General features: G+C 38.0%; 1 protein-coding gene across 1 annotated transcript in view; it reads left to right on the top strand.

Moving 5' to 3' along the window:
• Nucleotides 1-10,275, top strand: part of LOC124781787 — a 241,900-nt gene extending 231,625 nt beyond the window's left edge. Inside the window, 2 exon segments of the mRNA XM_047253889.1 lie at nucleotides 7,874-8,977; nucleotides 8,980-10,275. Coding sequence (XP_047109845.1) covers nucleotides 7,874-8,977; nucleotides 8,980-9,995 — 2,120 coding nt within the window. The 3' untranslated portion in view covers nucleotides 9,996-10,275.
• Nucleotides 10,276-16,683: the final 6,408 nt, after the last annotated feature.

The following is a 16,683-nucleotide window of genomic DNA, read 5'->3' as shown; positions in this document are numbered from 1 at the left end:
GTGTGTCTCGATGCCGACGCAATCTTTACCAGGTCACACTCTATACTGTACCCAGGATCTCTGTCGATGCTGTTCCCTGGCCCTCCCACAATAACCACGGTGTCGTCCCTGGTAAATCCTTTACAGAGTGAACCTAAATCCTCTGTCACCTGATCCAGACTAGCACTTGGTTTGAAAAAATTTGCGACCTGGTATTCTGGTTCTAATTCCTCCTGAAGAAGTTGGCCTACACCTCTGGCATGAGAACTGCCTAACAACAAAACTTTCTTCCTTTTCGGTGACTTTCCTACATTCTTTTTCAATTTCCTATTGAAAGTTTGTTGTGTCCTGTCTACACCTACCTCTGCTTGAGGCTCATCAGTTTCTAACTGAAGCAACAGGTCAAACTTATTTTTGACATTCACCACAAAACTGTCAGACTTAGTTATAGGCCTGTTCCTTCTGTTACCTATTGCCACTTCCCACCTCTCTTTGCCCTTCTCCTTCCTTAACCTGTCAAGATCTTCCCTAGCCTTATCTAGCTCAGCCTGAAGGGTAGCAATTTTCCCCTCCTGTTCCACTATCTTCCTATCTCTGCTGCAAATCCTACATAACCACTGAGGAGCCTGATCCACTTTCCCGACACCCACGCCACTGCAGTCCCCCCCAGTGAAAAAAACTACTGCATCCATCACACCAAACCCCGGAACTAACAGTTCTACGGCAAGTCAGGCACTTCTCACTCATGGCAAAAATAATACTTTAGCTAGAATAAATCAATTAAATTACCGAAAATCAAAAAAAGACGTTACAAGAATTAAGCCTATTTACAAATGTATATAAGCAAGTTTCTGATTTAAAATTCCGCTGTTTTTCTGAGATCTGTATTAAAACAATGAAGGTATACGCTATTTATTATATATTTCACTCAAGGGAATGAAAAAAAGGACAATTAAACGAGATACTTTAAGTTTGATTCTCCAAAAACGTTACGAGAATTAAGCCTATAAACAAACGTATATAAGCAAGTTTCTGATATAAAGTTACGCTGTTTTTCAGAAATCTGTTTTAAAACAATGAAGTTATACGCTATTTACGGTAGTTTACTTATTTGTAACTGAGAAACTAGTTAAATTACCGTGAAACAAGAAACAAACACGTTTACAAAATTTAAGCCTAAGCGCGACTTCGCGAAGTTACGATCTTTTCGTGTTTTCCGAAAAAATACGCAAAGAAAAGTCAAGCCTTCAACGGCAAGACTAAACGATACACTAATGCATGTATTTAATTTGTTATCGGTGTTAAACTAAATTATATTCCTGTCTAAATCACTTAACTTTCTGGAAATTGTTTCTGGCGTCACTCACTCGGCGGCCATCTTGGAAACACGCCCAACATCTCCTGCAACATCTCATATCATACATTAATTATGTAATACATAATTAAAATTGTCTTGGACTGGGCAATGCAGTTAGTATCACTACACATGTGAATGGTAGCATGAATTGTGACAACACACACTGACCAAACAGAAGCTTTAAAGGGCTATATAACTCCACCACAACGAAGACAATGTGGTAATCATTGACAGCTTGAGATTGTACCCAGATTTGATGTGGCAAGAAAACTGAGAACATTTTATATGAGATATATTATCCTGGTTAAAATCTCAACCCAACCTCTTATATTAACTTGCCAGATACATTCAAGTTTTGGTGAACTGTTAAACCTCAGAGCATTTTTATTTTATGCTTAGGTGATTATAACTTCTCATGATAACGTAACCAGTTTCTCTGTTTTTAAACAGTAAAAAATGCCTCATTCGTGCTGTTGACAGCAAAACACTTCATGCACCTATGTATATGTGGTGATAACACTGTAGGTGAGAGGTTTGCAGATATGATAGCCACTTGTTGGAATAGGGATCAACCAGTAACTCCCAATTCTTTAAAGAATCGAACTGTCTCATATAAAACAGCTTCAGATGCTTGATTACTTTGCAAATGAGTTAATGAATTAAATATTTGACTAAAGCATAGCTTTGAAGTCATGCTAAAAGTTCTTCATCTACATCTACGTGATAACTCTGTAATTCACAATCAAATGCCTGGCAGAGGGTTTATGGAACCACCTTCAAGCTATTTCTTTACCATTCCACTCGGAAACAATGTGCGGCAAAAAGAACACACAAGTCCTTCCATGTCAGCTTTAATTTCTCTTATTTTGTAGCGATCATTATTTCTCCCTATGTAAGTGGGCACCAACAAAATCTCCAAACTCGAAGGAAAGAATTGGTGATAGAAATTTCATGAGAACAAGAAACACCTTTGTTTTAATGATTGCCACCCCAATTCGCATATTGTATCAGTCCCACTCAATGAGCTGCCCTCCTTTGAACTTTTTCTATGTTCTCCCTCTATTATATCTGATGCTGACCCCACACTGCACAGTGTACTCCAAAAGAGGGCAGACAAGCGTAGTGTAAGAAGTCTCCTTAGTAGACCAGTTACATTTTCTAAGTGTTCTGCCAATAAATCAGTCTTTGCTTTCCTCACAATGTTGTCTGTGTGCCCATTGCAATTTAAATCATTCGTATTTGTAATCCCTAAATATTAAGTTAATTTTACAGCCTTTAGATTTGTATGATTTATCATGTAACTGATATTTTGAGGATTCTTTTTAATACTCAAGTGGATGACTTTACAATTTCTATTATTTAGAGTCAGTTGCCACTTTGTGCACCATACAGATATCTTGTGTAAATCATTTTGCAGTTGGTTTTGTTCATCTAATGACCTTACAAGACAGTAAATGACGGCTTCATCTGTATACAATGTAAGAGGGATTCTTAGATTGTATCTCATCTCATTTATGTAGATTAAGAACAGCAAAGGGCCTTTGACACATCCTTGGGGAACGCTCGATGTCTTTACATCAGATACTAATGAACTGTGACCTTCCTGACAGAAAATCACGAATCTAGTCACACATCTGAGACCATACTCCATAGGCATGCTATTTGATTAGAAGTCGCTTGTGAGGCATGGTGTCAAAATCATTCTGGATGTAAAAGAATCAGGAATCAATCAAAGTTTATGGAAGTCACTAATTGCTCTCATTATGAAATACTCGATGGATATAGTCTGGTTAATTTGGGCAGCCTTTTAAGCAAAAGCTGCTTTTCCACACATCTCAATGTTCATGTTGCCATATCTTCTTAATTGTATGTCGTGCAGTCATATAAATTTGCAGATATATTTAATGATGCACAGGGGTGGACAAAAACGTGAAAATACCAAAAGCAAAACATATTGCCATGCCTAATACAGCGTAGGAAAGTTGTTGGCATTCAAAACACCTTCCAGTCGTTTCAGAATGGAAAAATACAGGCCCAGTATGGCTTACAAGGGAATCTTATAGTATTCATCCTGCAAAATAGTGGCTAATACAGGTAATGATGATGGAGGTGTATAGGGGTCATTCATCCTTCTCTTCGAAGTAAACCTCAAAGGCTCAAGTAACAATGAGATATGGTGACTGTAGTGGCCAGGGGAGATGTGAAAACTCATCCTTGTTGTAACAAAACCAGTCCTGGACAATGCGAGCTGTGTGAATAGGAGTCCTATTGCCTAGAAACACAGCATCATCATTGAGGAGCAAATAATTTACCATGGGGTGGACCTCATCGGTCAAAATGGTCACCTAATCCTTGGCAATAATGCTACTTCACAGAGTAACCATGTGGCCCATGGAATGCCACGACATGTTTGCCCAAATCATCATCAGACCCTCACCATCTTTCCCTCTAGTGCTGTAAACTCTGTCAGAAGTTGGAAACAGAGTCAATCAAGACTTGTCCAACCAAATGACATCCTTCCATTGCTCCATAGTCTAGGTTTTATGGCTTCAGCATGACGTTTTTCTGTTATGGGCATTTGCATCACTGATGTGTGGTCTTGAAATTCCACCATGCCTTACCATCTTGTGGAACTCCCTTTGTATTGTTTTCGTGCGGACAGGGGTTTTGACTTTTGTAGCTCTCATACTCTGTTTTTTTCGCAATCCTCTTCAGCTGCCATGCATCATGATCACTCAACACAGTTTCATCCGCATTGTGACTTGTCAGTTGATGTTTTTCCATGTTTCCTGTATCTAGTATACGTCTTTGACATGAAAGACTTCGTCTGTCTTGGATACAGAAGTACCCACTGTACGAGCATTAATAATTTGCCCACGTTTGACTTCACATAGCTCTGACATAATCCACTCACAACTTCACAGAACACTGTTCAGACCATGACTGACATTTGCAACATATTAAGGACATTCCACAGGTACCTTCTACGTTGAAACACAATGGAGCAACCAACAGGCTTGGCTATCATCTGCATTTGTATTCAGGCATGCATTTAGCACGGTGATTCCATACTTTTGTGGATGTAGATACTGTCTGCAAGGGTGTTGCAAATAGAGTTAGTAGCAAAGAAGTAATATGTTAAAATTTCATGCCTGATGATGAAGTTTGACTATGAATAATGAAAATGTACTAATAAGAGAGAAACTTTTATCCTTTAGTGTGTGTGTGTGTGTGAGTGAGTGAGAGAGAGAGAGAGAGAGAGAGAGATAAGGGATGGGAGGTTCAACAAGAAAAAGTTTCATAATTTGTGTGTTTCATAAATTATGTGAATGTTTGTTGGAAGTCACCAAGAGCTCTCATTCTCAACTATTGGATAAAGATATAGTCTGGGTATTTGCATTCCATCTGTTACGCTGCCTCAATACACACTGTAACACCTGTCTTATTGTGCTAACATCAGGTTATATCTCTTAATGAGTACAACAGCATTTAAAATTTTTGAAGTTAGTAATTATGTGAAATATTGAAAATAAAATTTTTGTTGTATATTGGGTTCTAGAATAGCGGTTTAGTAGTCTAGACCTGTGTTGGTGCCACAGGTAGCTTTTAGGTGGGAGAACTGAGATACACTCAGTAGCTATATGATGACAGTCGAGGAACTAATCAAAGGAGAACTACCATCTAGTGACACCGGTGGCAGAGGATGACACAGTAGCAAGTGGTTCGTGATTTTCAGTTGTGATAACAGATGCGCTGGCATGCTAATTTTTTGAACTTGTGGTTTCCTCCTGGTAATTGGTAGTGTGTTGTGTGTTGTGACGTAACCCCCTCTCCCCTTTCCCACCCCTGTCCCATTCCTCAATTAATTGGTGCTTGACCTCCACCTGATATGACTGTTCGATGGTTGCTGGTCGTGTCGGTTATGCTCTCACTCTAGGGGACCATTACAAACAACACTCATTGCCGGCTGGCTGCAGCATTTTCACTGCTGAGCTGGTCGCCCTCTTCCGTGCCCTAGAGTATATCCGCTCCTGCTCAGGTGAGTTCTTAGTTATCTGTAGCGACTCCCTGAGCGGTTTACGAGCTATCGACCAGTGTTTCCCTCGGCTCTTGTCTGGTGATGGCTGTCCAGGAGTCCCTCCATACTCTTGTCCGTTGTGGCCACTCTGTGGTCTTTGTGTGGACACCTGGTCATGTCGGCATCCCGTGCAATGAACTTGTTGACCGCCTGGCCAAACAGGCCACCAGTGAACCAACTCTGGACATTGGCCTCCCAGAGACTGATTTGTGAGCTGTCTTATGCCGCAAAGTTTTTACACTTTGGGACGCTGAATGGCACGATCTGACCACACCTAATAAACTCCGTGCTGTCAAGGGGACGACGACTGTGTGGCAGTCATCCATGCGAGCCATTTGCAGGGACTCAGTTGTCCTTTGTTAGCTCCGCATTGGCCACACCCGGCTGATGCACAGATATTTACTGAGCCGTGAGGACCCGCCTCTCTGTCGCTGTGGGGCAGCTTTGACGATGGTCCACATTTTGTTGGTCTGTCCGCTTTTAGCTGTGCTCAGGCAGACATTTGCGCTGCCTGATATGCTCCCTGCCCTTTTAACAGATGACACTGCCATGACAGGCTTAGTTTTGCGTTTTATTCAGGCAGGGGGTTTTTAATCATTTACTCTGAGTGTTCGTCATTTTTTGTTATGAGTCTGGCCTTTGGCCTAAGATTTTAGACTGGGTTATTATTTAGTGTGTTCCTAGGTGGTTGGCTTTTCCTTTTTTGTCTCTATGGTCGGCCAACCACTGTCACACTCTGTGTGATTTTAATTCATTTTGTCTGGTCTCAGTCTGCGTCTTTCTTGTCTTATGTCGTCTGTTGTCATGTCCATTGTTCATTTTTATTCCATGTGGGTGTTTGAAGTTTTTGAAAAAGGGACCGATGACCATAGCAATCTGTTCCCTTTAATCCCACAAACCAACCATCCACATGATACACTCAGCAACACAGCCCCACTACAAAGTGGCAATTCAGAAAGATTTAGTGCAGCCTGCGGGGGAAAAACGGTCCTTTTTTCTCCCGACATCTGTGCATTTCAGCAATTACTGACAATCAGTTTTCCATCAGCAGTGTGCAAAGATTAGTCCAAGGAAATTAGAAGTTAGCTATTAGTGAAAGAGGCATTGCTTTATGTGATGTTCACAATATTGTGAAAACACTTTCATCATAAATAAAGAAAGAAACCCTTATAGGATCGTATGACCTAAATACAGCCTACAGGAGTACACTATATATATCTCCAGCAGAGTGGCCACCTAGCATACTGACATCCTGTCAAAATAATTCTTTGACTTCACCGAAATTTCTCGTATCTTGTCTAGTTGGACCCATGTTATTGAAAACTATTTTCTTTTCCTAGAGAAAACACTCTCAAAGTGATGTTGGGGAGAACATTCACTCCACTGTATCTTCTAAAATAAAGCTGTAGGAAGTTTGTAAGTCTTTACATGGTAGCTTGTGGGTTCTTGCTTACAGATGTAAAAACTCTTTGTTAGCAGATTAATCATTCTACAGAACTCCCAATCCACACGATTGTGAAATTTAGAAGGATGAAAATAGAATGGGTTGTTTATATACCTAAATTCTGACTCTGATTCCAGATCATTGAAAATATTTCAAACTGTTTGCAGGAGCATGTTTGCAATCAAAATATACATCCTGGCTAAATTTGTAGTTGAAGTGGCACATTGAAACCTTACTCATCCCCAGATAACTCGAGAACTATTCCGTGAATTTAGAGAGAAGTTTTATTGGATGCAATTGGATCATTCTTGTTTGTTAAAACAGACTGAAATAACAAAAACCTATGAGTTTTCCTGTCACCCTAAATAACATACGGCTGGAAGTGAAAAAAGATGACGTAGAGTAGCTTACAAGTAACCACCCTAGTAGAAACGGAGATATCATACTACCAATACAAAATTTTTTAAAAAATTGTAGACTTTCATTAGAACTTTAGAAATTTCTTACCGAGGTGAAACCGTGTACTATCACCCAAAGACCATACTACAGGGCAAAACACAGTAATGTGAAAAAACTGGTAATGCATTGTTTGTTTATACAAAACCTCACTTGTATGATGATGTATTGAGGTGAAATGTTATTAAATAGTAGTAATGTTGATGATTCTCACCATACTTTATCATTAGCATATGTGGGTCATCCTGAAAGTCATAAGCAACTCAAAGACTAAAAATTCATTTACACAAAAATTTATTTATCTAAATGGTGCCATTCAATCATCTGGAGTTTGCTTTTAGGTTTATAAAGATGGAGCCAGGTTTCATTCACAGTGATATCTCCTCACAGAGTGTTCTCCCCTCCCCCTACACACACACACACACACACACACACACACACACACACACACTCACACACACTCACAAAAAAGTTAATATCCTATGCAAGATCAATATGTCAATTATTAATCATATATTTTAAGAGTGAACAAATTGTAATGACTTTTTCTTTGTTCTAGATTCGAGTCGAAGTAGTACACGTCGAAAGAGACGTGGAAGAAATGCCATGTCATCTGTTGTGCGAAAATCGAAAAAAGAGGTAAGAACTGAGGTAGCATCATACGATGACAATGTGTCTGATGATTCCATTGGATCTGCAAGTGACCTTCGTGCAATGAATGAAGATGATGCAATTGGAGATATCAGTGATGATAAGAAATATGTCAGGGAGAAGATGAAGAAGAATGATGGAACAATATCTGAAAGCATAATGACATGCGGTTCTTCTGCATACCATGCAGAATGTGAAAGTGTCACAACTCATGAAGATGACGAAAGGAAGAGGTGCAAGATATTTATCAAAACGAGAGAGTTACAGCAACCGACTATAGAGCAAGAAGACGACGAGGGCAGTGCTTGTGCTGATGACATGCTTTTTGTCGGCCACCAGTACGGTGACAAGCCACTGTTAGCCGACGATGAACTTGATACCGAAGATGAGAATTGTGGAGAAAAAAGCCCCACCCCTCCAGAAACTGAGAGCAAAAGTGACTTGTGGAAAGATGCTGCCGAAATGAGTGTGCCACCAAAATCAAAACTTGTGAAAGATACCAGCTGTGATGTCTTTGCCTTAGCTCCTTTTCAGAAACCCGCATCAGTACGATCACTGACTAGAACGACTGGGAGGAAGTCTTCTCATTATCAAAGTCGCAGCCAGCCGACGAGTCAGGCAGTTTCCCCAATGGACATCGTATGCGGAGGTCGAAAATCTTCACTCCTCTTTACGTCTTCTTCACCAGTTCCTCATCTTGTGACTCCACCAGAAGAGAGAGCTCCTGTTACATTACCCACAGAATCTTGCTTGGTTGACCTTGGAGGGACAGACACTAAGGAAGGTATTACAAGGGAGAATTCAATCTATGGAAGTAAAGGTGATGACAGTGTTGATCACATGAAAAAGATTCGCTGTCATAAAAATGAAAATGTAGGGGATTTAGTCGGCTCATGTTTCAAGGACAGTATTGTTTCAGATGTCATTTCTAGATTTGAAACTCCAGCAGCACACTTTGCTACAACTGTGCCTCCAATTGCAGAACAGGATGAGACCTCAGATGGGCTTTCCAATGGGAGGATCTCTTTGGTTCATCTCCATTTAATTCTGATTGCTTTTCAAATCCATTTAGCCATGGACATGGAGATGATACCTCAATTATTGAACATTCACCATTTCAGGCAGCTTCAGTGAGTCCTATGGTCTCACCAAATATTAGTAGAGATGTGACTCATTTCAGTAATCCAAATTACTTTGCTGTTCCTCAGAACTATAATGTTGGTGCTGCTGAACTATTATCTGTCGAGTTTGAGTCTGCTGAAAGTTCCCGAATGGTGGAATCTCATAATGTGAAATTGCCAGAGTCCAATCCTGTCAGCCAAACTGTACAGAATCCTGTCAGACCAGATGGTCATGAGGAAGATTTGTTTGGGGCAATTCCATTTTGTGAAATGACATCCCAGATGCTGTTAAAACCGCAAGCTGCCAGACCAAACTCCTTAAGGCTGATCGAAACTACAACAGTGCCCGAATCCGGAAGAACAGACAATGAGTTCAAGCGACACCAGCACCACTCGTCAGTTATAAAAAGTGTAGCTTCAGGTTTCCTGTATCTCGCGCAACCTGAAGTGTGCCAGACTCAACATTCCTATCCTGCCGAACCTACTCTCAGCCTCGATAGTGTCAGGACCAAAGCTGAACACCCAGAGTCACCAAAGCACTTGACAAAAAAAGAACGGTCTAAAAATAGTGATAAATCAAAATATCATCTCATAGAAAATTCGGGTCCAGAGGATAAATTTGACGACATTCTATCGAAACAGTCACACAAAAGTTCTAAGACAACATCGACAGCTTTACACAAGAAAACTTCTAAATCTTCGAAGAAAATTGGTAGCGATAAGGCTCATAAAGTGGCACCAGTTGGTTTCAGTAATATGAGTTTTGAGGATTTTTCAAGCGATGGTGCTGAGGACGGTGTGCAAGAGGCAGTGACTGTGCCATTCGAAGTTTTGCGAAACGATAAACAACTTTATGAGGCTGAGAAGAAGTTCGGTTCACTGAAGAGGCGTAGCAACCCTTTTTCGTGAGGGAGGTTTTGCATGAACCACGTGTACTATTTCCTGTCAAAAACATACATGTGGAAGCAATATTCTAGTTGATATATTTTATGAAATAGTATACTGTTGTATTGTTATGAGCAAATCAGTATTTTTTCAGCAAAGAGCTATACATAGTTGTACAGACTGAGACTTATGTTTATTAAATCCTTTTTACATATCTGTCGTATTACTAGCTTATAATAAGAAAGTTGTTTGTGTATTGATGTATGTAAATGTTCTTGTTGTTTGTTGAAATCTGAGAAGTGGTTGAAAAAGACGTTGTTGTTAAAACACTGTTAAAGGTATACATGTTTATTTACTGCCTATTGCACCCCAGCATGAAGGCTAGTTATTTTTAGTAGCATTTATTACCTTACATTTGAATTCTTGTTCTGGGAAAATTTTCAGGAACACACTTACTTTCTTGTGTGTATTGATGAATGTTTCTTTGAGGTGACCAATTAATACGCTAGTTAAGTACTTTGAATTTCAAATCGAGAAAGCTACTCCATTTTTTGGCAAGTTTTCCCACATCATAATAGTATGCATGTAAATTCATTGTGTACAAAGTGAAAGAGAATGTAACTTAATAATTTATTTGATTTTTATGCATGATACCAAAGTTAAATCATAGTATATAAGCATTTATTTATTGTTTCACAGGTTGTTGCGTAGGTATAAATGATTGATTTGTTGGGGTGCAGTGAACTGATACAATGATGTTATCTTGGGGAATCAATACTCCATTTTAAATGAAGCACTAAACTTTATGTATGCAGCAGCACATAACTATTTATGTGTGGACACACACACACACACACACACACACACACACACCTTGTCAATTACAATTTCCTAGATAGCATTCCAAAGTAGAAACTTTATTTTGTACTTTATATGGACCAAGGATGTTTGTCTCCTTAAGATGTTGTGACTTCTGTTTAATATTAGCTTTTCTGTGTCTTTGATTAGAATTCTGTGTAACATCCATTTATTTGCCACTGCTTACTGCAACTTGAGGCCTGCTAAAGTGTTTTCAGAATTTAGAATTACAACCGAGTAAAATGTGTGGTTAAATACCTACCTACAATCACCCCCCTTCCCCCCCCCCCCCCCAAGAAAAAAAACAAACACACACACACACACACACACACACACACACACACCATTTATATCTTGGTAGACTTTCAGGGTAATAATACTGATCTGTATCCCTGGAAGTGGAGAGGTTCATAAAGAGAAAGTAGAAGGTAGGAATTGAAGTCTGTGCCACATACCCATAACAGCAGCAAGAGGAATTCAAATATTAGTCGAGTCAAGGACCACTTGCTAGTTGGTAAGAGGACAGAAAGAGAAGTCATGTGGATGGAGACGACCTTTATTCTGATTTCTTTCACGTTTTTCTTTATTCCCTATTACGGTGTTTTTCACACCGCAACAATATCATTTCTGCATATTCTGTCCATCGAACATGTTTCACATCTCGGTCTTACTTTTGTCTTGCTGCATTCTTTCTATATATTTCTACTCGATATACACCATCATTTTCTCAAATGGCAGCTGGGGTTTTCTGCGATTCCCCCCCCCCCCCCTCCCCTCTTAACTTTCTGTAATCCACAGATTCTGAATTTTTTTGGCTCTGTTTTTTGTCGCTTATTTTTCTAGTTACTTTCAATTTTGTTATCTCATATTTTTGAGATGATGCTCACATACAAACAGTTCAATTTCTACATCAGTATGAAATGCACTACATCCAAATGTCATAAGACCAAACAAACATTAAATAAAATACATTTCAAATAAAATAATTTTTGTAATGAGGATAATCTATTGTAATTCTGCTAAAGAAATATATATTAATGGCACTGAAGTGCATTCAGCATATAAGGCTTCTGATATTTTGAGGAACTTTGAATTTCGCCATAGGCAAAACTTTTTAGTATTGCTGGAGACACATTTTCTTTTCACCTCAATTCGCAAATGTCATATTGGTGGAAACTAAATGACTGATAACAAACAGGACATCTGTGTCACCAACTCGTAACTATTGTCGTTTAATAACACTTCAGCATATGGGGAGCCATATCGGCGTTAATCAGTTTTTTATCTCTAGACTTGGGGTTGTGTGAAACCTAATACATTTTGATGTAGTAATGTATAAAATGTTATTTATTTTACAACACAATTTCTACTTAATTACTTGATATATTTAAATATTTATTACCTTTTCATACCATTCCTGTCATTTATAATACTACATTAGGGAAGCATATCCCACTCCAGCTTTGGTGCTCCTCTCCTTGTAGCTCTCTCTCTCTCTCTCTCTCTCTCTCTCTCTCTCTCTCTCTCTCGTTGCTGTTGAAAGGAGGAGAATGAATTAGTATTAAAAGTAGTTCCTCACAGCTGTCAACAGTTTTCTTCTTCATTTTTATATTGTGATAGTGTTTGTTTTAACTATTTGTATCCATAAACAGCAAGACATTACTTTTTGTCCTTGCATAAAAAAGACGCAATATATTGGAAATTCCAGTCAACATAATATTTTTGTATAGTACATTGATATATTTGCACCATCACTGAAGTGACCTCTTGCATTGCACTGGAGCTCTCCAGTTTCTTACAAGAGTTTTCTTTTTTACTTTACCTTTGTCCTCAAGTCTCTTAAAGAGAAAGAGAATAAATAGCACAGTGTAATTCAAGTTCTTTGGTTCATCTGTTTTGCAGTTTTATGAACGTGTCACAGGAGAGATACTGTATTCACTCATTCAAAATATCTTCAGCATTATCTGCTGACGGTGTAAACAGTTGTCATTCTGTGATTATATGCTCCTGTTGCAGATAGTCTACTTGTTAAAATGTGAAATGTTCATGGAAGTGAAAACAGTAAAGGGATGATCTGTTGAAATTTTGGTGTTGATTGTATGTTGGGTGATACAGACAATTCAGAGGAAACAAATGACAATGAAAGTATGTTACATTGAGGAAGGGGAAAAAGTCAGTGTTGTGAGAAGTACAAGTAACAGGAAGAGGGACTGTAGTAGTTATGCTCACATTTCTGAGTTAATAATGATCTGCAGATAGTTGATTAGTCAAAACAAGTTTATAGAAAATTGGATCTTAGGAAAACTGTTTTGGTCCATTGCTACTGCCAAATACTGTTCTGGACCACATCTGTATGACTAACTCTTCTTTTCCTACACCATTTGCACATCTTTTTACCTCAGCCTTCTGTCTTTTTTTTTCCTTCTCTCTTTCTCTGTTTTACAGAAATTGGCTCCTGCCATGGTAGTGTGACCCCATGTATATTTTATATTGCTAATATCTTCCTCAGTTGCTAGTTCAGCACTATTTATCTTATAGTGAAGAATATCATAGTACATTTACTTTTTGAAACATGCCCAGTAACCACTCTTCTTCTGCAATGTGCTGTCCTATTTGATTTACTGGCCTTTATGATGTTGTGTGATATCATCTTCATATTCCAGACAATATTACATTTGTAATTGTCATGTGTAACAGAAATGCTTGAGGTCCATCAGGTTTTATAACTTAAACACTGCCAAAGCCAACTTTCAGTATTAAGGCCATAATGCCTCGTAGTGTTAAAGACATGTTGCATGTCATTGTCTTTGATGACTTTCATACAGAAAGACAATCTGTGTTACACAAAATAGTAGCCATTAAACAACTTTTGTATAATGTGAAGTATCATATGCTCAGCAACAACAATAACAGAAACCAATTTGTCCAGCTAAAATGTCTTGCTGACAGTATAGAAAGTAGTCTTCATCAGTAAAGTTCATATGGTTCTAGTCTGTCTGGCTGATATGTTATGTGTAAAACTTTGTGCTGAGGTCCACTAAGGGAAAGACAGAAAGTTCTGGAAACCATAAAACAATGCAAGTACTAAGTGAAATGTGAAGTCTTTTTTATTAACTATATGTTTCCTTAAAGACTGAGTTCCGCAACTGTAATATTAAGAAAATAAATGTAATTATGCGTAGATCTGTGGTGAAGCCAGCATCATTTGCAGCTGCTGCTTTCACTATCTTTTGCAAAAGTGAAATAAGCATGAAAGCTACTCTTATGTAACAGTTTTTGCTAAGAGTGTTGATAATGTGAAATGAATATTCTGTTCATTATTAGTAGCAATCACATTTTTTTGTCATTTCTTTCAAGCACATGTAACATCAGAGTGGCCATAGGCACATAACAGGGCAGTGTCAAATAAATCTTCATTTCAGAATTCTGAAACAGTGACTGACAGTTTAGTGAAAAGTTTCAACATACTGATTTTCTTGACAAGTTCATTCTTCAGTAAATTGAAACTTCACACCTGTCAATTTTTGAATAATTGCTGTGAGCAAAATGCAAAGTTGCTTGGTTTACACAATATGAAACTAGTTTAATAAAAGGATTTGACAGGTATACATTTCAAATGCAATATATCATGTAACAACTAAGGCAGATGAATAATATTTGGACAATACTTTTATGTTATTTGTGGAGCAAGTCATTTAGTGATTCAATATTGTTGGTTCCCTGGTTCACTCTTTATCAAAAGCTTTTGAGTCAACTTCACGAACACATTTGTTAGAAAAACCAGTGTGATGTACACTCAGCACCTTGTCCTTGCTTTGAAATCCCTGTTCTTCAGTCTTTTGGATGGGAAAAAAGTTAAGGCTTGTGACATGTCTTTTTTCGTAGCCTTGCACGAGTAAATGCTATGCATTTTATACTGTCAGTTATTTTATATGTTCCTGTGTGAACAAACCATACTTACATTCAATAGTACACATCGCATTGTTTAGGCTCACAGTGTATTTACATACTGCTTAAAGACAAAAAAAAAATTGATTACTTACATTTGCTGACATTTACTCAACCAGATTGCAGGAATTAGAATGGCTTGGAGTCAGTCAGAGATATGTAACTGCTAATCAATTTCCTCAAGTGGCCGTAGTAGATTGAGATAAGATATACTTATGATGTAACTGCTGCTTGTGAAATCTCAAATATCTGCAGATGTATGATACGTATGGTACGTATTTGATTATGGTGTTGAAGATGAAATTATTATTCTTTTTTCAGTTCATAAGTTAATCAATACCATGAGCCCAGAAATGTGTTCCTTAAGAAATTTTTTTGCAATTAAGATCTCTCTTAATGCACTGCAACATTCCTTTAGTTAGAATAAATGCCCAGACATACAAAAATGCTAAAAAAAAGTACACCTTCTAATTTTATTGGAAGGTCTTCATCCTAATTTATAGCTCCATTGCTATTCCTACAGTTATTTTCAGTGATGATTTTTTCATGTGTTCCCAGTTCTGCATTTTTATGATATAAGCATTCCTGTATTCTTAATGGGAACATTACTTAAAATATTATTTCTCCTCCTGGCTTAGTATGGTAAAATTGAGCCTATTACTTATCATCAATTATGGTTTTCAAAGTCAGCCAATGTTTGTGAGAATTAAATTTTGCATTGTGTCATTCACAGTTGTTAAGACAGTAACTTACGAATTGGTTACTTTGGTGTGTGGATGTAGATGATTAGTCTCTCCTGCAACTAAATGAAACTAGCTATTGTTAAATGATCCAATATTTATCATATTAGGGGCATTTTTTAAAAAGTGGTTTATTTTTCAGTTGTTATTAAATTCTTTCATTAAAATATTAAGAAATATGATAGCATAAGTAAAATTGTGTAAAAGGACATTGCAAGTGATTTATCACAACACAATGTGGCACCAAGTAAGACAGTGACAGTTGCAGGAGCAAGTAGCAGCATGCAGCATGATACTTTTGATAATGATTGTGTGATTCTTAAGAATCAAACACACAGTTTTGCTTGCTAGGAAATGAATAATTTCAGTTTTCTGAAATGATTCTTACCTCTCGTTATTAAACTGGAAGAGGTATGCAAACCTGTTAACTTGCTTGCACTACCGATACCTACAAAGGGAAAAAATACGTAGTTTCACCTGCACTGCAGTTATGTAAATAAAGCTTTCTTCTGTTCTACGTAACTGATTCTTTTGCCAAAATTTGTGGGACACATCATCTTTCTTTGTGTCACATGTAAATGAGATGGCTGCTAGTCCTCTGCAGGTTTCTTCAGGTTAACTTAAAATACTGTCGTAAACAGCCAAATTGAAAATTGATTTGTCATGTAAGGGATTTTGAAGGAATGGCAGTTACTGTACTGATTGTTGATGTGGTCTTCAGTCCGAAGACTGGTTTGATGCAGCTCTCCATGCTATTCTATCCTGTGCAAGCCTCATCTCCGAGTAAATACTGCAACCTACATCCCTCTGAATCTACTTACAGTATTCATCTCTTGGTCTCCCTCTACAATTTTTACTCCACACACTTCCCTCTGGTACTAAATTGGTGATCGCTTGATGTCCCAGAATGTGTCCTGCCAATAGATCTCTTCTATTGGTCAGGTTGTATAACACATTTGTCTTCTCCTCAATTGCATTCAGTATCTACTCATTAGTTACATGATCCACCCATCTAATCTTCAGCATTCTTCTATAGCACCACATCTCAAAAGCTTGTATTCTCTTCTTGTCTAAACTATTGACCATCCATGTTTTACTTCCATACAAGGCTACACTGCACACTAATGCTTTCAGAAAGGACTTTCTGACACTTAAATCTCTACTCA

This window comes from Schistocerca piceifrons, chromosome 1 (genome assembly GCF_021461385.2).
Source record: "Schistocerca piceifrons isolate TAMUIC-IGC-003096 chromosome 1, iqSchPice1.1, whole genome shotgun sequence".
Taxonomy (NCBI): Eukaryota; Metazoa; Arthropoda; class Insecta; order Orthoptera; family Acrididae; genus Schistocerca; species Schistocerca piceifrons.
Note: the sequence above shows the minus strand (reverse complement) of the source record. Positions and strands in the feature narration are given on the sequence as shown.